The sequence below is a fragment of the Haemorhous mexicanus genome, chromosome 20 (genome assembly GCF_027477595.1).
Source record: "Haemorhous mexicanus isolate bHaeMex1 chromosome 20, bHaeMex1.pri, whole genome shotgun sequence".
Lineage (NCBI taxonomy): Eukaryota > Metazoa > Chordata > Aves > Passeriformes > Fringillidae > Haemorhous > Haemorhous mexicanus.
In genome coordinates this window covers 2869670-2895322 of record NC_082360.1, presented here as the reverse complement: position 1 = coordinate 2895322, position 25653 = coordinate 2869670, and the positions used below count along the sequence as shown (strand labels likewise).

General features: G+C 44.7%; 2 protein-coding genes across 7 annotated transcripts in view; one reads left to right on the top strand and one right to left on the bottom strand.

Annotated features, from left to right (window-relative positions):
• Window positions 1–25653, top strand: part of TBCD (tubulin folding cofactor D) — a 120867-nt gene that overhangs the window by 93595 nt on the left and 1619 nt on the right. The window contains exons 31-39 of one of the 2 annotated variants that reach the window (XM_059864302.1): window positions 2599–2682; window positions 4029–4187; window positions 5331–5469; window positions 12710–12831; window positions 13715–13792; window positions 19488–19577; window positions 19979–20066; window positions 22575–22684; window positions 25096–25180. In XM_059864302.1, coding sequence (XP_059720285.1) covers window positions 2599–2682; window positions 4029–4187; window positions 5331–5469; window positions 12710–12831; window positions 13715–13792; window positions 19488–19577; window positions 19979–20066; window positions 22575–22684; window positions 25096–25180 — 955 coding nt within the window. Of the gene's footprint in view, window positions 1–2598; window positions 2683–4028; window positions 4188–5330; window positions 5470–12709; window positions 12832–13714; window positions 13793–19487; window positions 19578–19978; window positions 20067–22574; window positions 22685–25095; window positions 25286–25653 lie in introns of those variants that run through there. The other variant, XM_059864300.1, reaches the window with a different exon arrangement.
• The window catches only part of B3GNTL1 (UDP-GlcNAc:betaGal beta-1,3-N-acetylglucosaminyltransferase like 1), a 108044-nt gene continuing 105873 nt past the window's right edge, over window positions 23483–25653 (bottom strand). For all 5 annotated transcript variants that reach the window (XR_009488902.1, XR_009488901.1, XR_009488904.1 and 2 more), the window contains one exon: window positions 23483–25464. The gene's annotated coding sequence lies outside the window, so the exon portion shown is untranslated. The remainder of the gene's footprint in view (window positions 25465–25653) is intronic.

Genomic DNA, 25653 nt, shown 5'->3' with positions numbered 1-25653 from the left:
CCTGGCCAGCTTTGGTGTCCAATGGAAAGCTGATGTGTCTTTTAAACCTCTCAGAAACAGGAGCTCCAAGCTTTTGGAGATTTGATATTTTGGAGATTTGAGCCTAGGTAGGAATTAGGAATGCACGGCACAAGGAGAAGTAGAAAGTGAGGGTGACAAGTTTTGGTTGTCCTTCCTCAAAAATTTGGAATATGGGGATTGATATGTTCAAAACTGAATTTAAGCCTTTTTCTGGTTCTGTGGGTGACATTAGTTCCTTTTAGTGAATACCAGGAATGTATTCAGTTGCAAACCAGGGATTTAAACATTACTTCTCTTTATTTGAAACAACACATTTGGTCCTGCCTGCTCTCTCCTGCTGCACATTGCTGTTGTGGGGATTCTTTGCCAGGAGAGGGAGCAGCTGCATAACGTGTTGAGAGGGATAAAAGCTCTCAATTGTGCTGCAGCATCACCAAGTATTTTGTAAGTTTAGGATGTCAATGATTTCAGATATGGGACTGCAAGAATAAATCATAAATCTATAGGAATACGTCTGCTGATGGGAAATCTGCAGGTAGCATAGGTAGATTAATAAATTTAGTAAACTGAATAAGATTAATAAGATGTTAGTCATATTAAGTCCCCAGCAGTCCTATTTTCATGGCATTCCTCAGTCTTCAAGGTCCCCCTAAGATGCAGAGAAGATTCAGTGTGACACTGCATTCCTCTGAATGCTCTGCATTCCTTCAGTAACAGTGATCTGGAAAGGCAATTTCAAATTTCAAAATTCCTGACTGCAGAGGAATTGTCCTTCTTTGGGTTTGTGTTTCATGTGTCAGCACTTACTGATTGGAAGTTCCTGCCAGCTTTGGATGGGAGAGATCATGAAGAGTTCATGTTATTCTTGCCATCCTGTAGAGTTACACAGCACAGGAATATGGATCTTACAAACCAAACATTCTCCTGTCAGGGTGCTTTTCTGCACCTGTTTATGAGCAAAATCTACCCAGCCTGGAGTAGTACTTGTTTATACAAAGCATGAAATTACCCTAATTCAGGAACAAGTCCAGTATCTGCAGATTTAAAATACTTTAGATGCTGTGTAGAAGCCTCAGAGCAGCAACACTCAGTAGAGAGAGGCCATGAACTCTGTAAATGAATGTGATCGAGTAATTTTGGTTGTCTTTTATTTATTAGCAGTTGATTTTGAGTAAAATGCTGGTTTTGAAAAAGCTGCTTAATTTTACTGTCTGAAACCACGATTTTAATTTGAAATGGGCAGATATGTGTTATTTTAGATATGAAGAATCAGCCTTGGGTGATTATTTTAGATATGAAGAATCAGCCTTGTTTAACCTGTGGGTGATAGTGTTTGTGTATGGTAATGAAGTGGTAAAATACATGTATTTGACCTGTCTGTCAAAAATACATGTATTTTTGTCTTTCTTTAATAGAGTCGTGGGAAAGTTTCACCAACTTTACTCTGCATATGCAAACTTCACCTTTCTTTTGACAGATGGTTTGCTGGGACATGTCTGATCTGTCTACAGGTGGTAGACATGAATATCTAAGTCAGATATGATACAAAAAACTGGTAAAACATAACCTTGATGAAAGACTGCCAGACTTGTTTTAAGCTGCTTTGGAAAAAATGGTGTAATTTACCTTTTCTACCATAATAACAAATGTCCCACCCAGTTTTAGATTGCACCTGCAACTATTTTCAAGTTGTTTTGGAAATCAGCAAGAGGTGTATTTCTTCTCATAGAAGGCTGCTGAGCCTTTTCAAAATTTTTTTTCCTTTTTTTTTTAATTATTCCTGAGAAAGGCTGACATTTCTCTGAGTTAGCAATGCAGTGAACATGCTGGGCCTGGTCTTGGGCAGGGTCATGTCACCCACTGAGGTATTGCCCTTGTCTTAGGAAAGGAACCACTTTTAAAAACTCCTGGATTGACAAGACATGGTTTAAAACAAGCATACTGATGATTTTTTAAATTGAAATTACACTTTTAGAAAAACTGTATTTAGACATTTTGAAGGGAGAAGATCATTATCTCGATAACACTCACTTCAAGCACAACTTAGTGTTATTTTGGTCAAACTTTTTGGGAAATAATTATTGTTTAGCATAGAGATTTAAGCCACTCTGACTCACAACTTGTTTTTAATGTTGGAAATATTCAGCTTGAAAATTTACAAGAATGTGACAGTGTTCAACATCTGACTGTCAAAATGTGGGTTGGCTTTTTCAAAAAATAATTTAAGCAGACAGAGCACTTAAGTTTAAATACATCTACTTGCACATGAAATATTACTGATCATTATCAGTTTTATCCTTAAAATAAAGAATAAGCCTGGTGACATCTGGCTGGAATAAAAACCAGGCTGGTGAGGCAGGGCACTGTTGGAGCCTCAGTGCAATGTGAGCTTTGTTTGACAGAATGGGACTGAGGGGACATTCCTTGTCCTCCCAAAACATGGGAGCTGCTCTCAGAGGTCATTGCTTCTGTTCTTGTGAATTTGTGCTGGTGTCTTCACCCAGCTGATGGAATTGAAGGTGTATTTATTGAGAGAAGTGCTGCTGTGGCTGCTCTGATCTGTCTGTGTCTCCACAGGGTGCGTGAGGCTGCCATGACCAGCCTGATGGAGGTGACCCTGCTGCTGGTGCAGAACGAGGCAGAGCTGATCAATGCCACCATGTAGGTCATGTTCTCTTCTGTGCTTTAGCTCCTGGAGCTCCATCCAGCCTCCAGGATGCAGCTGGGACACTCTGTGCTCCTCCTTTACTGAGTGGGACAGGACTTTGACAGAAGTGCATCAAGCCCACGCTGATGGGGAGGATGTTACATCTGATTTTCAGAGTGAAAACCTTGTTGGGAGAGCCTGGGTGGCAATCCCACCTTGGAAATGCAGCACAGCTCTGGAATTTGGGCTAAACCTGCCCCCTCTGTGGTGCTTCCAGTAGTGCTCACTGAAATAGAAAGCAAACCTGCTTATCCAGAGTGTCACATCATTAGTCTGGGATGTGATCAGATGTGAGCATGAGTTTGGATTTGTTTCTTTGCAGAATTATTAGTAAGGAAATAAAGAAAAATAATTTCCACTGAGCTCCTGATTTTTAATTTCATGATATGGTACTCCTAATAATGAAAGAACTAATAAAAGGTACCATTTTTAAAACATAGCTTGAGCTGCAGTAAAACTTTCCTAATAGTGGTATTGGTTTGCAGACAGTGTGCCAGGGGTTAGGTGAACATCTGCATGGTTTGGGATTTAATTAAAAACCCCCAAATGCTGAAGGACTCCTAGAAGGAAAGTACTGGATTCTCTGAGAATACAGTGCTTACTAGTGCCCATTTTCAGGGGCTTCCTCCTGTTCAGCTGTTCATACACAGATTGTCCTCATGGAACTGAGAGAAGCATTCCTGCCAGCTGGATCCATTTTGTAAATATTCTGGGCCTTGGTGTAACTGAAGGAATTTTAGCTGGTTTTACTGTCGTTAGTGGCCCTTTCTGAAGGGGAAAGGGCCTTGTAGGACACAATGTTGTAGCTGTGAGTTTAGTTGTGAGCATAAACCAAGTAGGATATTGTTAAAAACTAGCCAGAATTGAAGAAGTTATTTACTTGGGATATATGAGATATAAGAGAGACCTTGTCCTCTGTTACATGGGCACTTTTCTACTTCAAAATGTGCTTTTCTCAAAGTTCTGCTCTATTTCCATCTGAAATGTAGCAGTTCAGCCAGGCTGTAAATCACTTGGTTATCTTTTTGGATGAAGGGTGGGGCAGAATGTGTAAAAGGTGGATAAAATACTCTGTAACATTAATGTCGTGCTGGTTTTTGATTGATTGATCTCTGGAAGATAAAGCCTCAAGATTCTCTCACCATCTGGGTGTCTTAAATTACTTGTGTGATCATTCTGAAGACTTAAACCAGAATACTTTCCTAGCAGGATCATTCTTATTCATTTAGTTGAACCAATTTAAATCTAAATACACATTCTGCTGCTTAAATTTTCTGATTGATTGTTTTCTTCTTTATAGCTGCAAGCAGATTATGTGCTGGCTGGCTCAACAGTCAGCTGAAAAAATAGATAAATTCCGAGCTCATGCAGGATCTGTGTTCCTTACTCTTTTGCACTTTGACCATCCTCCAGTTCCACACATCCCTCACAGAGAAGAGCTAGAGAGGATATTTCCAAGGTAAGGTACTGAAAAATGTCCAAACCCAATGAAAATAAAAGAGAAATGCATACAGTTTCACCTAAACCAAGCAACCTGCTGTAATTTTTATGCCCAGTATGTCTGTGGTGCTGTCAGGATTTCAGTGAATTGCCCTGTGACTAGGCATGAACTTATTTTTTTCCTCAGCTTGAAAACATTGATCATAATGATAGTTTTTAATGAGTTGCATTGTTTTAACCAAGCTCTAGTTGCAGTGGTTTTCCAAGATGGACTTTCTAGTTAAAGTAAGAGTGAGAGCAACTCATTCCTGAGTGGTGATTGTGATACCTGATGGGTGTGAGTGTCACCGACATGTCTTACGGAAAATCCTTTCCTTAAGATTTTTTCCCTCCTGAGAAGCTGAGAGGCCTCAAGAACAAAATGCAAACAATGATTATCTGCTGCTGTGGAATGCAGCAGGTGGATCTGGGATTGGTCTCATGTGGTTGTTTCTAATTAATGACCAATCACAGTCCAGCTGTCCAGACTGTCTCGGTCAGAGACAAACCTTTGTTATTCATTCCTTTTCTATTCTTAGCTTAGCCTTCTGATGAAATCCCTTCTTCTATTCTTTTAGTATAGTTTTGATATAATATATATCATAAAATAATAAATCAAACCTTCTGAAACATAGAATCAACTTTCTTGTCTCTTCCCTAATTCTAAGACCCCTGTGAACATTGTCACATGTGAGGAACATCCAGCTCTGTGTTTGGGGATCCTCAGCCTGCTGTGACCCTCTGCTCTGTCTGTGAGGCTGCTGATCATCATCAGTGCTGGCAGGGTGTGGTGGCCTTTCTGGGATAGGTCTGTCCCTGAGTAGCTGGTGGTGGGAGAGAGCACAGAGTGAAACTGCAGAAAGAAACTTGTTTTCTGAATGTAGGCAAAAGTGTCTGGGGAAAGGAAAGTGCACTTCACATCTTCCCTGGGTCAGAAGAAGGGTTTGGAGATTCCTCCAAATCTGGCTGAAGCTTCGATTTGCATTTTCCCCATATGCTCAAAGACCAGTGTTTGATTTGATATCTAGATAATTCAGACACCTTCCTCCCTGTGTGGAGGAGCAGTGTGAGGAGGAGAAAAGCAGTGCCCCCACCCAGGCTGATTCTTTCCCTTCCCTTTCAGGTGGGAGAAGGAGACGCTGAACTGGAACGCGGCGTCGGAGGCGTTCCCTCGGATCACGCAGCTCCTGGGGCTGCCAGCCTACCAGTACCACGTGCTGCTGGGGCTCTCTGTGTCCGTGGGGGGGCTCACAGAGACCACGGTGAGACACCCTGCTTGCACACCTGCTGCCCTTCTTGGCTTTCCTTTCAAGGTGTCCTTCTCTTGACTTGCTGGGTGCTGGTTTTTGGCTTCTTTTTTCTGCCTCTGTCGAGGTCGGGTTGAAGGCACTTGAGACAATAGTTCATGTTCAGGCTTAGGTGATTTTTACAATCTCACAGCAGTGAGTTCTGCAGTCTTTCATTAACCAGGCACAAAAATGGATAACTATCTCCTGTTACAAGTCTCTTAAGGCTAAATTATCCAATTAAGAAATGACACCTAAATCATTTTCACTGTTAACCCAATAACTGATCACTCCAAGTCCACAGTGCAGTCCAATTTAAAAATACCACCCAAACCCACGAAGAAGGAGGTGAAGAAGAGCAAGGAAGCCTTCTCCATGGCCTTAGGTCAAATGCAGTGCTCTCCTGGGAGTCAGAGTCTGTCAGCTCTGTCTGTGCTTGGGGGATCCTCAGCTCTGTCTGTGAGGCTGCTGATCATCAGTGCTGGGAGGGTGTGTTGGCCTTTCCTGGGGTAGGTCTGTCCTTGCATCAGCTGTTGAGTAGCTGGTGGTGGGAGACCACTGCTTGCACACCTGGTGGCCTTCTTGGCTTTCCTTTCAAGGTGTGCTTCTCTTGACTTGCTCTGGGCTGGTTTTCAGCTTCTTTTTTCTGCCTCTGTTGAGGTCGGGTTGAAGGCACTTCAATACAATGAGATAATAGCTCATGTTCAGGCTTAGGTGATTTTTACAATCTCACAGCAGTGAGTTCTGCAGTCTTTCATTAACCAGGCACAAAAATGGATAACTGTCTCTTCTTACAAGGTCTCTTAAGGCTAAATTATCCAATTAAGAAATGACACCTAAATAATTTTCACTGTTAACCCAATAACTGATCACTCCAAGTGCACAATGCAGCCTTTTCTGTCCAATTACAAAATACCACCCAAAGAAGGTGAAGAAGGTGAAGAAGAGCAAGGAAGCCTTCTTCATGGCCTTAGGGCACATGCAGTGCTCTCCTGGGAGTCAGTCTGTCAGCACAGAAAATCTAAATTCTCAGCATCCAGACAGCTGAGTGTGCAGGGAACAAGGAGTGAGGGTGCTTTGTTTGTCCTGTCCTGGCCTGGCAGGACCTGAGAGTCCCAGCCCCACAAATGCCAGCCCTGTGCTGACTCTCCCAGCTGGGATCAGATCAGAGCCCCTCAGGTCAGTGCAAGGGGATTGCTCTTCTCCAATGAGGTGAAAACCAGTTCCTTTGTCACCTGATGCAAGGTGCTAACTGGTGGTTGTCAGGAGGTGCTAACAGTATGCACAGGTTTCTTTTTTAAATGATTTTTGATACATTTTCTGCTAAAATACCAATGAGATGTCAGAAGTTTCATTACAAAGAAATATCATTCAGATGTCTGTCTAAATCCTCTGAGCTTTTTTTGCAATCCTTATTTCATTCTTCTGGCATGAACAATCTCTTTTTCACTGACTTTGGCAGTCTGCTATGCTGCCAAATTTTTCCCTACATATTTGTAATTTTAGTGTATCCTTCTGTCCTTTTATTACAACTTGCACTGGTAGTTTCAGAATTCTTGGTTTCCAGGTATTTGGCTTATAATGTTTTTGATTTGTTGTAGCCAAAGATGTAAAATATAAGGAGATAATTTTGGGGGTAAGGACATGGTTCAGTTTGACACCACAGAGGACTATCAGAGCAGTAACAGAATATTTTGGACTGTCAGTTAAGTCTTTAAATCCCAGTGGTCCTGTAACAAGAGGAGGAGGCTGTGAGTCAACACCCCAACAGTGGTTAAGAGTGTTTCTAATTAAGATTTCCATCTCAAATTAAGAAAACTGGTAGAAAAGTGCTGGGAAACAAAATTTTTGTGAAGAGGGGAGCAGCTCCTGCTGGGTCACAGCCAGAAGGAGTTAAAATCACCTGGAGCTTGTCTCCCATGCCTTCCCCTGGTCAGTCACAACTTGCCCAAGTGATTTTTTTTGCCTGGGGCTGTGGTTTCTGCTCTTGGGATCAAGAGATGTCTGTGAGCCTTTGGGCTGGTGGAGCAGAGAATTCTTTGTCTGTGCAGTCTCTTGTGTTTAAACCAATTCTGAGCATTTTAGTGTTTCTAAAATGGCAACTAATTATATGGCAAGGCTATTTTAGAACTTTGGAAACATGTGTGTGTTGGTTTTTGACAGTAATTATCAGATAGACAATGTAACTCTTAACAGATTTCTTTAATGGCAAACATGCCCATGAAATTCAGCTTTCAGTCAAGCACAGTTAATTATAGGAGGCTCCACCAAAACCAAAGTTATTTGTCTAAGTAAAAAAAGGAGGAAAGTTTTGGAGAAACAGACATTTTGGCTGCTAGCTGGGGTCAGAGGAAAATTCTTATTCAATATTTTAATTTTTTTAAACTCCTGGTTGCATTTAGTTATGAAAAGTTGGAACAGTTCAGTTACATACAGCTCCCTTCCCTTGGTACCATCTGACAGTGTGTTAAGGGAAACCTTCTGCAGTGTTCTCAAACTGGGATTGTGAAATGTTAACTTTTCTGTGACCCTCCAGCTTTCTTTAACACTAGAGGCTTGTTCTGGCTAAAATGTTCTCCAGGGCTTTAGAAAGAAGATGAGCTAATTCTCTCTTGAGTCAGCTAGAAAGGCAAGGGAGGGCACTTACACTTGGGAGTGTATGTGTTGAATTACTTTTGATATCTAAAAAGTGATATGGAAATTAGAATTAATGTGCTTTACAGTGACTGGTATTCAAACTAGTCTGTCAAAGCCTGTAGCATTCTTTGCTCAATATCCAGAGACTGATTTAAAACATTCATAGAAAATTTTAAGAGCAATCCTATTAAATCCATACAAAAGAAGCAGCTTTTTAAAATCATGGACTGGGAGGAAAGATTACTGGAATATGTGTTCTTGCAGTGATGTGTGTGTTCTTGTGGCTCTCTTCCCTCTCTCACTTCAAAAATATCTGTGCACATACACACGTGGACATGGAAGTGAGAAAGAAGATTCTTGTGTGTACTGCAGGATAATGTGAGTTCAGATGTCAGTTTGTCTTTTATCCATCCCAGGGAATCCACAGGAGAAAGGCTCTGCTGTAATTCCCTGGTCAGGGGCAGTTGGGCTGCAGCTAAAATTGCTCTGCAGTATATTTAGCAAGAGTAGTTCTTTGTTTGGCTTTTTAAAGAGATTTTCTGGAATGAGCCATGTGGGGTCTCTGAAGTGTTGTGGTGGCAGTGGGGCTGCTGGAAGAATTGCAGCTCAGGCATTGGGAGTAATCTGGAAAAACAGAAGATGTCATTCCCTGTGGGATTTGGCACTCTGCTCCATCACCACGGTTCAAAGGGCACTTTCTCTGTGTAAAAGAATCTTCTAATTCTACATCTGGCCCACAGTGATGCATATTTCTTATGGCTGCATAAAACCCCTCAGTCTGTGAGATCAGATGTACAATGCTGGTCTTTCTCCAGTGCACAAACCCTGCAGTTCCAGGAGTCAGGATATAATTTTGATATAATTTCATTACTGTTGAACTACATTACATTCTAAATTTTGTTGAAGCACAGAATGTCCTGTGATTCCCTTTCCCCCTAAAGAGTGAAAATTGCATTTTAAAGTGGTATAGAAATTAAGTAAAGCTTTTTTTTTTTAAAAAGGAACAACGTATTCTGAACTCTTAAAGTTCCTCCCAGGCAGTACCAGAGCTGTGTTACTGTGTAGATCTCAGAAACAAAATATTGAGATGTTAGAAGATGATATTCTAAAACATCTGGTTACTGGCACAAATTGTATGCAAATCCATGCATGTTTGGTGGAAGAAAGAGGCCCAAAATCCTCTTTTCTTGGTTGAAGGTTCTTGAGCAAAATACACTTGAGAATAATTCCAGGCACTCTTTTCTTACAGAGAAAAATAATGTGAATTATGATATTCCTGCTTCATGTAAGGCATCCCTGCTGAAAGTACAAACCAGAGCCCTGATGTGGATCAGGTGTCTTAATCACTGATGGGGAGCTGAGAATTTGGATGTAACAGATGCTCTGTTACAAACTGGAATTGGCTTCAGCTAATTCTTTTTAACCATCTCAGTCCTCAAAGCTGCTTTTAGAAGTGCTGTAGCTCTGTTCTGCACAGCTGACTGGGAACAGTTGGATGCAGGTTTGTGTAGAAACCACACCAGGGACCTGCCCAGAGCTGCAGCTGGAGCTGCACTTGCTCCTCCTTGTGCCCTGGCTCTGGAGGTTGAACCTTCAGGACTTGAGTTCTGTTAATGCTTGGGAAGGCTGAGCTAGAGCAGAGGCTGGGCCGAGCTAAAGAATGAAGCAGGGATTTATTGAAGGATCTCCTGCATGGATCCACCTTGGGCAGCACCAGAGCCCAGCCAGGGCTGCACCCAAAATGAACCAAAATGGCCCCAAAATGCACGGCTGGACACGGAGTCTCTCCCTGGGATCAGCTCTGCTCCATTTGCACCTTGCAGTTCATTGTCCCAGCCCAGCTTTAGCCCAGGCAGTCCCATCCTTGTTTTTCTCTCTCCAGCCCACGGGGTTTGTGCTCCTGGGCTGAGATTTGGGTCATTTGTCCTTGGTGCCCAGCTGGAGCAGGAATTGTTTTGTCTCCCTGCTCTGTGCACAGAGCTCACCATCCCCTGATGTGAGCTCAGACCCACCCACTAAAGCAGCACAGAATCTGAAAAGTATTAAAAGCCCAAACCTGAGGCATCACTGTCACCAGGTGCAGGGTGCCTTTGAGCTCTGCTCTGTGCTCTGTTCATCTCCTGTCCCTGCAGGATCTGCTCTTGCCCTCAGTCTTGGGGCAGTCACACCTTGGCACACCCTGGTTTTGCTGTTTTATAAGAACAAGGTCATTCTCAGGCCTCCTCTTAAATTTGTATCCAAAGCTGTCCCAGTTCCAGCCCATTAACCTCCTAATTTCCTTTCCCAGTCCTTGTGGAACCCCAGGGAAAGGTAAATGTCACATGTTTGATGCAGTGTGAATTTGTGTTCTGCATAGATGAGGAAGACATTTGGAAATATTCTTCTCTGCAAACACTCAGGAGCAGTTAAATTACAGCTCAGATACTGAGGCTGGGACAGCAGAATTTTTGATTCCTCCTCACCTGAGGAGGAAAAAAGGATTTAACCTGTTCATGTCATGTTAGGCTGGAGTTTCTGCCAGTATTGGGAAAATGCCCCATTTTTCAATCTCCCAAGCAGTGACATGATGGAATATCCTCACCTGCATTTTTGTATTAATGACTTGTGCTGTCCTCATTGTCCAGTGTTTCTGATATCCTGCTGCTCTGCCTTGGTTTGGCACAGCTCTGGAGCACCCCACCTGGAGCTGTGCTTGTTGCCCTTCTCTTTCAAGCACTTTCTTGCCTTTCCAGAGAAACCACTGAGTCATTCAACTTCCTTAAAAAAAATGGTGTGAGATCTCTGAGGTGGTTTAAGAGACAAAAGAAATAGAAGAGAAAATGACACCACCTATGATTTTTTTCTGAGATGGGATTTCCTCTGCTTGTTGTTGATCTCTGCTCTTGGAAGATATGAAGACACAATATTTTTAATTTATTTATAATACTCTTAAGTGCACAGATTGCTTTAAAGGGTAGTATATAATAATTAAGCAGGTTTTGAATTTTCAGGAAATCTCTCTTGCAGTTATATATCTTGTGATATACAGAAGACCTTTCAGTGTCAGGACCCAGTTTATTCTGGGCACACTGGGGCACACACCAGTGCTGATTCTGGAGTGTGACAGAACCCCTCTGGGCTCAGTTCAGTGTAGCTGCCTTGCCCAGATTTTACTGACATTTGGCTGTCATTCTGAAACTCAGGATAACTGAATAATTTCTCCAAATTGCTTGACCTTTTTAAAGAAATATTTCTGCTCCTGCACTGCCCAGGATGTTTCAGTACAGAACAAAGTGTGAAGGCTGTTCCTGTGCTGCTTCCCAGGATTGCTGGGCTGTGCTGCTTGGGAAAATAATCAGAGTTTTGAGCCAAGGCTAAATTGTTTCTGATTCATGGGTACTGATGCACTCATAAATGTTACTGAGATGAGCTTTGTCAGATAAAATGTTTAAATACAGATTCCTCTCATTTGCTTTTGGGAAGACACTTGTGACGTTTCTCATCCTCATCCAATATTTTATTTTCTTTCCTTGATAAAATGGTCAGGCTTCTGAGGAGAAGGGGATTCCCACAGAGGCTGTGCCTGCTCCCCTCCCCCAGCAGGTCTGGGAGGGAGCAGCTGGCCTGGAAAGCACCATGGCTCCTGGAGATCTTGGAATCAGGGAGTGGTTTGGGCTGGAAGGGACCTTAAAACTCATCCTGCTCCTCCCCCTGCCATGGCAGGGACACCTCCCTCTATCCCAGGCTGCTCCAAGCCCTGTCCAACCTGGCCTTGGACATTCCAGGGATCCAGGGGCAGCCACAGCTTCTCTGGGCACCTGTGCCAGGACCTCTCACCCTCCCAGGGAAGAATTCCTTCCCAATATCCCATCCAGACTGTGGGGAGCTGTTGAGTGATGCTGCAGCCCGTGATGGTTCATGGCCAGTGTGACCCCAGGGAGTGAGTCCAGCTGAGCCTTGAGCAGCAGCACTGACCCCTCCTCTGCCATCTTGCTAAGCTGGCTGGTCAGACTGATGCAGTTAAACCAGCAGTCAGTTCTTCTTTCTGAGCTGGGTGTAATTTTAACCTGATTTTCCTGGTGGTTTGTGTGGCCCAAGAGCTCATCTGCACGGTTCAGTTCCATCAGCTGTTTCATAAATACTCCTTGCTGAAGTCCTGGTGTGCTCCTTCACCTTCAGATCATAGCAGTGTTATTCTCTGAAGTGAGGCAGGATAATCCCAGTTGTTTGAGGATGTTTTGTTTTGAGAGAAAGAAAACAATCAGCCTTTAATGTGGTCTCTGTCCCTAAAAAGCGGCCAACTTAGATTTGCCAAGGAGAAGTTTGCCGACTTAAAAAGGAGAAAAATCCCAAAAGTTTGCAAGCTTAAGAAGAAAAAAAACCCACAAGTTTGCCAGCCTAAAAAGGAAAAAAAACCAAACCCAACTTTCCTTGGAAGTGGGTTAGTGCAGGTAAGACAGCCATGGCCTGCTGGGTTTTGGTGCTGCTCTGTGCCCGTGGCTGCTGCTGGAGGAGCTGGGAGGGCAGGCCAGTCCTGTAGCCCCTGTTGGTGTGGCAGTGGCTTTTTCTTGTCCTTCACTGGAGGTTCCTTGTGTTGCAGCTCAGGTACTCTGCCCAGAGCCTGTTTGACTACATGAAGAAGATCCAGAGTGACCCCAGAGCTCTGGAGAGTTTTTGTGAGACGCTGCTGAAGGTCTTTGAGGACAACCTGAGGAATGACCGGTAAAGCTTCTCCTTGGCTGTTTTCCCTTGAACCCTTCTTCCCTTTCCTTCCCCTTTTCCGCTTCCCTTCTGGAAGTCAGATGTGTGGCACATCCAGGGAATGCCCAAGGCTCATGAATGTGCTTTAATAGAGCTCTTTGGTACAGCAGGACCTGAGGTGAAATATGTGATCAAGGAGTGATGGCGAAATATTTTGCACATTCAAGTTTTTAAATCATGGTTGGGTTTGGGTTGCAGGGGACTCAAAGCTCATCCCATTCCAGTCCCCTCCCATGGATAGGGACACCTTCCACTAGCCCAGGTTCCTCCAAGCCCCATCCAACATGGCCTTGGACACTTCCAAGGATGGGACAGCCACAGCTTCTCTGGGCAGTCTGTGCCAGGGCCTCCCCACCCTCACAGGGAAGAATTTCTTCCCAATATCCCATCCATACCTACTCTTGTTCAGCTGGAAGCCATTCCCCCTTGTTCTGTCGCTATTTTATTTTGTTTCTTGTCTCAAGTGTTGAAAACATGGCCATGGTTATTCCAGCTGACAAGTGTGGGGTCATTTGGTGCTGTAACTTCTGATACAGTCTGTGGAATGCATTGTTCATATTCTAGAAAACAGATTTATATTTTCTGATACTGTCAATTGTGTTTTCAGGACCCTGCAAATATAAAGCAGGGGTGTTGTTAATTAGGTTTTTTTCCTTTTTGGCTGGGAGGGAATGTCCCCATTCAGCCAACAACACACAAGGTCCTGAGCAACCCTCCTCTGTGTAAATCAGAGTTCTAATTTACCTGTGTGTAGGTATGTAGGAAGTTTCCTTCTTTGCTTCTGATTAAAACATCTGTATGCCAAGAAGTGTGTTTAGCTTGTTGAATCATTTCCTTTCCTCAGGGTGTCTGTGCCTCTGCTGACAATGCTGGACCAGATGCTGGCAAATGGCTGTTTTGATATGTTCACTGAGCAAGAGAAGTAAGTTGCTGGAAGTTTTTTGGTTTATTTCCCACTGTGCATCCGGGCTCCTCAGTCTTGCCCTGGGTGCTGCTCTGGGGGTGCACAGGGCTCCAGGTGTGAGTCTATATTGCAATGCTTTAACCTTCCCCAAGTGGGACAAACAGCCTTGAAAGGGTCTTGACAAAATCCTTGACTCTCTTGGCTGTGTAGAAGTTTGTTACTTGTTCCCTGTTTGACAGCCAGGACATTAATCAAATGCAATTTGCATGTTTCACCTGGGATTCTTGGACCAGTATCAGAGCCATTCTTCATTTTCCAGCTTCCTAAATCCCTGCTGGTTGGAGCTCCTTCCCTGCTCTACTGGGGGCCCTGAGCACTGGCAGTGTCCTGTGTAGTGCTGCAGAACCCTCTGTGCCTACAAGCCTTGGCTCCCCCAGTCCCACTGCTTTGGTTCATGGGAATATCTCCAAAGATGTTAATTAAGATTCTAATAATAATAAAAAAGTCATGTCCCATCTCTTCCACCCTGAGCTCAGTCCTGTGGAAAGTGTTAGGAACAGATAAATGTGAGTGAGATATTCCAGTGTGAAATCATGGGGGTTTGCAGATGTTTCAGAAAAGAATGATTTTAATTTCAATAATATTAAAACCTATTCCACAAGCTCTCCCAGGCAGCATCTTGGCACACCTGCAGGTATTTGCAACATAGATCCTGCAAGCACAGATACTGCACTGGGAACTTGTTGATTCAAGAACTGCTCACAGCAGATAAATCTGGAAAGCCTTCATCATTCTGAAAGTTTTGGTTGAGCCCACTCTTGTCTTAAAGTGTGATTTTAGATCATATTTCTGAAATTGCACTTGGCAGTCCCTGTTTGAATGAGAATTTAAAGTGAGTCGAGGACAGATGGAGTGAATATTGTTCAGTTTGATAATTGTGCCACTGATCTGGGGCTTCCACACGGGCTCCAGCCATCCCTGCTGGGGAAAGTGAGAGATTATGGGTGGAAATTCCAGTCAAAGTCTTGTCTCCCAGGTCACTGAACAGAAACCAAGTGGGAGCAGCAATGCCTTTGCTGTGTGAGTGCCTCAGACTCAGCCCTGTGGTGCCATTGTGATGCTTTGTGTAAAAGACCTGAAATAAAATCCAGGGCTATTATGGGGGGAAAGATTTTTGAAGCTGATCCAGATGTTATTTGCCTCCAGTTTGATGATGAAACCAAAAAAGCAAAGGAATAATGGAGCAGCCAAGTGGATCATGCTGATGTCAAGGGAGTGAAATGCTGGCCTGGAGTGCAGAACTTGGTACCATGCAGAGCCCAGGAGGGGCAGAGCAAGGGGGAGGTGGCAGGCAGTTAAAAGATGGAGAGTTAGTTCCTGCATGTGTCAGATTTTGGGAGTGTAGGTGCCTCCTGGTGCAGAGCTGGCCATGGGTGAGTTACTGTGGTTCTTCAGAGGGAGCCAGGTGAATCCCAGGGCTCTGCCAGGCTCTCTGTGTGGATCAGCACACGGTGGGGGAGCCCAAAATTCCCTTTTGTGCATTTTGGTACTCTGGTAGGTCCTTTGGGTGTAGTGAGGGATGGATCCACTGATCCTGCTCCAGGGCCTGCCTGCCCCTGCTGTTGGATGCCCCTGCTCCTTTTTGAACAGAAGAGCCTGACTTTGGCTCTGGTCTCTGGAATGGAACCATTTATTCCCTTTCCAGAGCAGCCTCCATAAAAATGGGTGAGAACATCAGAGGGTGGGTGGGAAAATGGAGACCCTGTTTGGTGGCATGGAAAGGCCACATGTGCTGCAGTGTCAGGTAGAGTGTGCCTGAAATACAAATTGAGATACAAGCATGTATCTGATGGATTTTTCCTTGGGATGTTCAGCTCCCATTTCATTTCCTTCCCTCAATATTTTTTTTACCATGTTGGGCTGAATGGAGTTTTAGCAAGGGAGTTGGCATGGGGGATGTCTGTCAGGATTATAGCTGAACCAGCCACCAAACAGACAACTGCTGCATTGTGAAAAAGTGTTTGCAAATGCATTTTGAAGTCTGAAATGGAAACTCTGCTCTCCCACACATTTATTTTCTAATAAAACACCCACAGTCCAGAATGGGTAATATCCAACAGTGCTTCATTTAACCAGGATTAGGAGCAGGATCAGTTTGACCTTGTGAGTGCTCCAGCTAAAACCAGTTGCCACAGGGTGTCACTCCTGCCTTGCACAGGTGGAACCCACCAGGCATATTCCTGCCTTTTCCCACCCTGCAGCTTGTAGAGTTTGGAATATAAAGCTCAACATTTCTGGTGTGTTTCTGCAGCTGAATCTCAGTGCTGGGGAAGCTCTGTGTGGTTGGTGTGTGATCTCTGTGCAGAAGGACAAGTGAGCCCTGGTGTTCCTGCTCCTCTCTCCTGGTTTGGATGTTTGTGCTCAAGGGAGGTGGATTTACCTTGTGTGGAGCAGCAGGGATGGGGGTGTGGGGTGGATTCCTGTCCTGTGGGGCTGGAAATGAATCAGCTTCAGTGTCACCAGGGTCATCAAAAGGCTTTCAGAACTGGCTCCTCTGTTGTGCTTGGCTCAGGGAAAAGAACTGCTGTCAGGCATATTCCAGCTGTTATTTCCTGCCTGTCCTGAGGTGACATCAACCTGCTTGTCCAGCACCTGAGGCTCCCCCTCCCTGGTGCTGACAGGGATGGTTTGTGTCACTGCAGGATGAGTGGCACTGGAGAGCTGCTCTGGCTGCAAAGTGCCCTTCTCCCACTGGGCTGGAGGGCTTTCCTCTGTCCCACAAGTTGTGCCTAAACAGGAAGGGAAAGGAGGGAAATAGGGAGTGAATAAGGAGGGAAATAGGAAGGGAAATAAGAAGGGAATAGGGAGGGAAATAGGAAGGGAATAGAGAGGGAGATGGGAAGGGAATAGGAGGGAGGTTTCTCCTGGCAGCAGGGCAGGTGGGTGCTGGGCTGAAGTGTTGGGGATGCTGCAGCATCACTGACTGCTGCTCCCACCAAGCAGGGCAGCAGAGCCCTCAGCTCTGTGCTCACACAGCCCAAACCCTCCTGATTCCATCCCAGAGCAGTTTGTGCAGCTGCTCTGGTGGCAGTGCAGGGAGTTGGTGGGTTGGGGACTGCTGGAGGCAGCGGGCACAGCTTGGAGCAGAGCTCTCAGAAATGCACTCTGGGCTGCTGGGACCTCTCCAGTGGCTGCTCTGAAGGCACAGAGGTTGTACCTGGCTGGTGAGGAGGACCCTTGAGGGCAGGGAGGACAGAGGAGACTGAACTGAGGCCACTGGCAGAGCTGGCATTGGAGTGTCACTGGTCACAGCTCCTGTGGCTGCAGGGTCCTGCTGCTCAGTGGTGAAGGATCCCCTGTGCTGCTGGGGCTGTCCTGGGGACTTCTGGCTCCTCAGATAAGATGGGAGTAATACTCAGGGAATAATACCCAGTGCCATGAAAACAGAACAGCCTTGGAGTGGCAGCTCAGGATCTCGTGCTCTCTGGGGTAATAAATGGCATTTCTCTCTCCTACATGTATGTACTTCACACACCAACAGAAGCACCCATGTATTCTCTCTGGTTTTTCTGGTGATCTTGCAGTGCTCTAAGAAAGTCTGTGTCCCCACTGATCTCCAGCTGATAATTTCCATGTATCCATGCTCCCCTGGCCTGGTTTTGAAGCAGTTTTACTGCTCTTGCATGAACATCTGTGCAGCAGAGAGCTGGCAGGGGCTGGTGGCAGCTCCACCCTGGCAGTGGCACTGCTGAGACCCAGCTCACCTGGAGGAGGGACAGCAGCACCCCTGGCAGTGCCACGTGTCCCCAGTTCACAGAATGCAGAGAGAACTTTCTTTCCCCAGTGCTGATGCTGTTCCTGCTGGCACAGTGCCCACACAGGAGAAGGAATTTTCTCAATTTCCTTTACAGAGGCCAAGCTATTTGAGTCATCTGAGATCACACACAGGTTAAGTTTGGTTATTGCAAATGTAGAATTGGCAACCAACAGAAAGGAAAGTGCATCTGTTTTAAACACAGAATGCTGCTCATGAGGTTCCATGTTTTAAATTTGTTCCAGATGCTCATGTTCCAACTGGTCTCTTTGTTGCTCCCCCTCTCAGTGATGTCCCTGCTGTTGAAGCAGTTTGAATCTCACCTAATTCACTGCATGGCCTGGCCTGTGCTGAGAGGCAGGCATGCACTGCAGGGATTGCAATTAGCTGTCTGCACAGGGTCTGTGTAATTGGGGTGGAGAAATTCCACCAAGGTAAGACAGAACATACCTCAGCAGTCAGAGAGCTCTTCCCTCAGCAACCCAGACAAATCCATGCCTGTAGACACACACAGACTCATTCATGCAGATGTCTGGTGTTCTGTCATGTGTAGAATTCTTTACCTCAGTTTACCATGATTTGTTGTTCAGTTTTTTTAAACAGGTCACTGTTGCCAGTACATGCCAGGATTTTGTTACAAATTTTCAAAAAGTCATTAAAAACCACTAACTCTTGTCTGGAAACCTCTCCAGGACAAGGCACCTTACCTTAACAAAACATCTTGGCACTCCTATAAACATCTTATTTTAAATGTTCTGCCCTTCAACAGATGACAGTACCCAGCTTTCTTCAGTAGTTTTTATCCACAGCTTTGAACTGCAGTAGCAGAAAATGAATGTTACTATTTTTGCTTTCTGCTTGCCATACACAATGCAGTGAGGTTTCCAAAATACACAGCCTAGAATTTATTGTGCTCACTAGACAAATATGAAATAGTTTCTTTTGCATCTATGGCACTTCAGCCTTGAGTGTGGCAAGTAAAAGATTAAATAATTTGAACTGAAATAAAAGCATTAGTCCCTCTTTCCTTCTCTTTAATAGATCCTTGGAATAACTAACAGCACTTGTGTTTGTACGAGTGTCTGGGAAAGAGCTGTGAGAATCACGTTTCCCAGACTGTGTGGAAAAAGAAAAGAATTTGCTAAATATATTTAAAGATGGCTTCATGGCCTGTCCATGGAATAGAACTGTGAGCCCTGTGTTTAATTACGTTGTCTGGAATCACTGAAGGAATTTGGGCTGTGAAATGGTGAAGTAGCTGAGAACAACATTCATCCCCTTTATGTAAAGTTTGGTTGGAGACCTTAGGGAATGACCATGATGATTTGGGCTGTAAAATGGAGTAGTTATGAACAACATTCATCCCCTTTATGTAAAGTTTGGTTGGAGACCTTAGGGAATGACCATGATGATTTGGGCTGTAAAATGGAGTAGTTATGAACAACATTCATCCCCTTTATGTAAAGTTTGGTTGGAGATCTTAGGGAATGACCATGATGACACACAGACTGAGTAACTGTTATTTGGCTGTAGGATAAGGTAATTCCTGGCACAGTATTTCTGATCATTCCACACTGCTTAACCACAAGCCATGGCCAGCCAGTTATCCTGCATGGACTGAACCTGTTTGGCTAAAAGGAGTTCACTCCTCAGCACACAGATATTAGCAATGTAAATAATTAATAATCATTTTTTCCCTCTCTTGTTGAAAAACAAAAGGCTCAGGAACGTGGTGGCCAAACTCTCCTGAGCTGCTGGGGGGAAGCACAACCCACCCTGCAGTGTGTCTTGCTTTGCCTTGGAATGTTAGTTTGGCATCCTGACAGTCATGAAATGTCTTTGAAATTCTGCTGAAACCTTCTGCTCACCTTTCTTTCTTTCTTTCTTTCCCATTCTCAGCCATCCCTTCCCAGTGAAGCTGTTTGCCCTCTGTAAAGAAGAGATCAAAAGGTCCAAAGACATCCGGAAGCTTCGCTCCAGCATCGGAGTGTGAGTTAATGAAATCAATCTTTTCTCCCAGAAAGTCAGGAGTATCTCACTTGCCAGATGGAACAGTGAGGTCTGGTTCATGTGGAATTTAAATGGAAGATACACACAGAGACATGGGATTGAAGGTTGTGGGAGTCTCACAGTTCTGGATGGTTGAAGTGAAACATGTGATGTGATAAATCTGAGCAAGGTTGAAATTTTTTATAGACCTAAAGATGCTTAAAGGGAATAATTTGCTTTTTTTTTTGCTTTTTTTTTTTTTTGGTAGAGAAAGAAAAAAAAAGGGAATAATTTGCTTTTTCTTTTCCCCTCCCTCCCTTTTTCCCCAATGTCCATCCTAGTTCTCAAAACTTACTTGTGCAGTTGTAACACAAGATCTGATTCTTTCTGATATTTTCCAGATTTTGTGGCCTGATTCAATTTCTAGGAGACATGAGAGAGAAAGTTTTCTTCCAGTTGTTTCTCCTCCTTTGCCATCCCTTCCCTATAGTAAGTACTGAAGAGTTTACACATGATCAGCTCTATTCTTTACAATACTTTACAAATGAAAAATAATTCAAAGTGTGTTAAAGCAGCATTCTCTTTAGCAGGTACTAATGTTTAGAACAGGCTTTATTTCTCCAGGGTCTGCTCTCTGCAGTGGAAATGCAGGGGGCAGATAATTTCTATGCTCTCAGCCACACGTGCTGCCCTTCCAACTCCTGCCCTTACTGGTTAAACTGGGAGCAGGGCAGGTGCCTCAGCCATTTGTTTCTGGGAAGATCTTTCATCATTTAGTGCTGAAAGCTCCAACCAGATAAATTACTGTCAGTTCTGTGACGTTCTGAGAGTAGCAATGCTGGAGTAGGGCTGGTTCAAGAGAAAGAAACATTTTTTGTCAGGTGTGACAAAAGCTGGGGCAGTGCAGGAAGGTTTAGCAGGCTTTTTACCTTTTTCCTGTAACTAACAGGACACAAACATCTGAGTATGTACAAGAGATAATCTGTGTGATGATGTTATTTTAGTCCTTTAGAATCTGTGTTGACTTAGGAATGCTTGGCTTAGGTTTTTTCATTGCCCAAACCTGGGAGCCCTGACTCTGCAAAGTTTGGTGCTTCAGGTTTCTCTTCCATTTCATGTTGTGTGTACTTGCTCCATGAGGAATCCCACAATGTAAGAGGTGGAGAGAGATCAGAAGTTCTGTGGTTTATTGGTTTCTTACATCATTGGTTTTTACAGATGGATCAATTTGATTTGATATCCCTGAAATTCCTTTGCCTTCCTTTGGCAAAGCTGGGCCCTTTCCAGCTGGGCCAGTCTCACATGTCTGAATTCCTTCCCTGTGAGGGACAGAGATGTCACCTTCCAAATGGGAAATACTGCACTGAGTGTAGGAGCAGGAACCCCAGGAGGTGCTGAAATTCCCTGAGCTCCCTTCCTGCAGGAAATCCCTGCCAGAGGCAGGAGTGCACTCAGTGCCCACCATGCCATGGCAGCAGCCACTGTGAGGGAGCAGCACCAGGAGCAGCCCTGGGCTCTTCCCCATGGATCAGAGCATCCAGAGGGGAGACCACAAGGATGGGAAGGACCTTGAGGGGACCCTTGTGAGGAGCAGCTGAGGGCACTTGGTGTGTTCAGCTGGAGGAGACTGAGTGGGGGTGCTCAGCCTGGAGAAAAGGAGACTCAGGGGTGCCCCCATCACTCTCACAGCTCCCTGAAAGGTGCCTGTGCTCAGCTGGGCCGGGCTCTTTCTCCAGGCAGCACTGACAGAACCAGAGCACACAGCCTCAAGCAGGGAAATACAGGTTGGATATCAGGGAAAAGTGTTTTACAGAAAGGTGATAAAGTTCTGGAATGGCTGCCCAGGGAGGTGGTGGAGTCCCCATCCCTGGGGGTGTTTAACAAAGCCTGGAGGTGGCACTGGGAGCCAGGGTTTGGGGGAGGGGTTGGGGCTGATGATCTTGAAGGTCTCTCTCAACCCAGTGATTCTGGAATTCTGTGAGACCTCACTGCACTTGCAACTTCCTGATGAGGGGAAGAGGAGGAGCAGAGGAGGGGCAGACACTGATCTCTGCTCTCTGGTGACCAGTGACAGGACTTGGGGAATGGCCTGAAGTTGTGTCAGGGAAGGTCTGGCTTGGATTTCAGGAAAAGGTTCTTCCCCCAGAGGGTGGTGGGGTGTTGGAACCCAGGGCACAGGGAACATTTCTCTGCCTGCCCTGAGAAGTCCTCATCCCCAGGAGAACACTGCTTTTAACCTTCATCCATGGAGAAAGCTTCCCAGACTTTGGGATGAATTGGAATCTATGAGTGTGTGAAATACATAGTGGTGGAGTTTATCACAGGGTGGAAAACTTAAAGAGTTTTGGGTTTTTAGTATGGAGGTAGATAGAGAACAAGATGGAGGATTTTGGGCATTGTCTGATCTCCTTCTTGTTCTTCATCTGCTCCATTTTCTGCAGTGTTGGTGGCACAGGGTGATTGGTTAGAAAGAACTGCAATGCAGATTTGGACAGACAAATAATTAGTTATTGTTAGAAAGGTAGAAACAAAATACCTTCTAAGAGTTAATTGGACAAATATCTTTAAAAGACCTTGAACCTGTGTGCCTGGTGACTTTTGGTGCCTCCTCTTTATACTCTAAGCCTGAGATGCAGACAGCAGGCTGAACTGTTGATAAGAGAAAAATAAACAACCTGAAGACTGAAAAAACCAAAAGTCACATTCATCTCTCAATTCTGGCACAGAACTTCTTAGGAGTCTCCCCATCAGGGGGATCCTTGGGGGGGTCTCCACAGTGGGGCACTGCCCAGGCTCCCCAGAGAATGGCCATGGCCACGAGGCTGCTTTGGACACCAGGGATGCTCAGGGTGTGACTCCTGGGGATGGTCCTGTGCAGGGCCAGGAGCTGGCCTGGCTGCTCCCAGGAGCTGGCCTGGCTGCTCCCTGTGGGTCCCTTGCCCTCAGCAGCCCCTGTGGCCCTGGCCTGGCTCTTTGCTGCCTCTGGCCTCCCTGCAGATCCGGAAGACCACGGCCAGCCAGGTGTACGAGATGCTGCTGACCTACAGCGACGTGGTGGAGCCAGCCATCATGGACCAGGCCATGGCCATCCTCAGTGACACCAACTGGTGAGTGCAGGGCTGCCCCCAAAGAGCCCCTGTGCCCTGGAGTGACCAGAATTCAGTGCCTGTGAAAGCTGGGGGAGGGGAAGCTGGAAGAAGTGATAGCTCAGGTTCAGCTCTCTGTTGCTTCCACGACAGCAGTGCTGCAAGGAATTCCTCTGCTCCAAAGAGCTCTCCAGGATACTGGCCCACTGCAGGGGGATGTATAAAATCACCATTAGATCAAGTAAAATAGCCATATTTTTCTAACAACATAAAAAGGGAGGAAATCTTGGAAGTTTTCCATGAAGCAGAGCCTGGGCTGTGCAAACAGTCAAACCTCAAGTGCACAGACAGTTTCTTGGCATTTACGAGCACTGGCAGGATTTGGGGAAAGGAAGGATCTCTGCAAGCTGGAAAACAACAGAATTAGCAGAACAGCTCAAATCTCCCATGAAATGTAATTACTCAACATGCTACAAGCCTTGTATTCAAGCAAAGATTTGGAATTGGAGCAGTTTAGATGTTTCCCAGGATAGGATGGCATGAATTAAACAACCACTGCATAGAATGTAATTCTTTTTTTTTTTTTTTTACTTACTTTCTTCCAGGGGCAGGGGAAGAGGGCCCTGTTCTTCATGAGCATGATCCAGTGACTTTTAGAGCAAAGGAATCATTCCATGAGCACCTTTGCAGTGACAGGAGCAGGGAACCAGCATTTTGGCACTGGATTTTTTCCCTTTCTGCAAATTCTAGCATTGAGCATTATCACCTGGGCAGGCTGATAAAAGGCTGCATGCCTGGAAGATTTGAGAAAATACAGAATTTTAAGATAATAATTAGTTTATTAGTTTTGCTGCCTTGTTAAGCATTTTTCCTTGTCACAGACCTGGCCCATGGAGCTGCCCCAAGTCACAGAGAACAGACAAATACAGAAAAATATATAATTTATTTTGTCATTATATTAAATAGCTTCTTGTATTCATTGACATTTCATAGAAATAAGTTTACCCCAGACAAGCTCAAAGGACTAATACACCTTTAGGGTGGCTGACAGAGTTGCAGATTGCAGTCACACTGCTTGACTTCTGTGTAGTTTCCAGTTTATTTCTGTGCTTGAGCTTAAAGAACTTTAAATTTGTGTAAAGAAAGCTGAGTTTATCATTAGGAGGGGTGGCTGCTGCTTTTTTTTCCTGAATTTTCCAGTGCAAAACTGGACAAGAGTCTCAGGTGTGAAGGAGAGGTTGCCAGCAGTTCCAATTCCTTGTTTAACTGCAGGTGGAAGTTTAGGATTGAGTTGGGTGTGACTCAGAGCTCCATCAGCAAACCTGCATTTAAGGGCAGGAATTGCATAAGGGATTTGTTAGCTGACTCTGCAGGATGAGCTGAGTGCTGTCACCCAGGGATGGTTCCAGGGCCAGTACAGGAAAAGCAGTGGCAGTTCAGCTCACAAACAACTGTGTTCCTAAATCAAAGCAAAACACTTCCCCAGAAGAACACTCCAGGGAAATGAATATTCTGCTTTCACCCTGTCATTTTTAGGGTGTGCCTGGCTTATTCTGGCTTGGAGCAAGCCCTGAGTGCCCTGCTGCACTGTGGCCACAGCTCTGAGATGAAAGACAAAGAGCTCATTTACTCAAAACTTAATTGTTTTATCTTGGTAGATTTGAGCTATTTACAGAAAAAGAGATTGGAAGTAGTTGCTGAGTGTCACAGTGAGCTGCTTGTTTTCCTCACGCTGTCCCAGTGCTAAAATAATCAGTCTAAATTCTGAATTACCCCAAGTATTAGCAGCAGGAAGCCAAATGAGAATTTGAAGGAGTTATGGTAATTATGGGATGCACATATTTTCCTTGTTGGGACTCCAGAGACTTTATCAAACAATTGTGTCATGCAGAGTTTAAACAAATTACTCTATAAATAATACACTTTGTTTAGCCACAGGAAAGTTTCTAGTGGTAAATAAGACAAATTGTCCAAGGTGTGAAAAAAAAGGTTGAAGTTATTTCTAACTCACCCTTTTTTGCTTTTTCCTTAAGAGGGGGATGGGAGGGTCTTCTCCAAATCCAATCACTTTAGAGAAAAATTAAATGAACTTCTAATCAAAAGAGTTGAAAGAGTTGTACAAATAACTGTTTTTTTTAATATAAAACTCTGTAAAAGAATAGTGTTGGACATTTTATTAGCCAGTGGCTGATATTAACTAAAAATAGACATTTTATAGACCTGTGGCAGACCTGGTGTGTATTTGTGGTTTATCTGACTTAGGGTGGTACAGAAATGGTCCATTAGCCTTCAGATGTGACACAACCAAAAACTCCTGCCATTTGAAATGTGCATGAAAGGAGCCACCCAGTGTGGTGCAGGGGTGACAGGGATCACTGAGGGGGTTTTGTGGATTTCTCTGAATGAACTGGAAATAACCTTTGCTCTCCCAGGGAAGCAGAGCTGCCCGTGGTGAGGGAGAGACGGAACTGCCTCTGCGACCTCTTGAGAGTGCCCAGACCCCAGCTGGTGGCCAAGGTGAGGTGGGAATGTGCTCCAGGGGGTGCTTTTTTCATGGAGGTGTCCCTGAGGATGTTCCCAGCCAGCTGCAGAACACGTGGGATGGCTGGAGCTGCTGCCTGAGGCCCTTGCAGCCCCATTCCAGAGAGCATTCCAGGCTGGCAGCGCCACATTCCAGACACAGATGTGCAGCCACTGCTCCTCTGCCCTTCCTGGGGAAGGGGAAGAGACAGGAACTTCTCCATTTCAGCAGCAAAGATGATGACATGAGCTGGTGCAGACACAGCATTGCAGCACTGCCTCTGTGGGTGAATAGCATACAAAACCATAAAGTGTATATATATACATAAATATATAAATATATATATATAAAATGTGTATTTTTAGATAGTTTGGGCATGCCCACCCAGCTCAGTATTTCACAAGTACAGAACCTTCTGCTTTGGTAGAGGTTCTAGAAGAGGTTTTTAGTGTTTTAAAGAATATGTGTT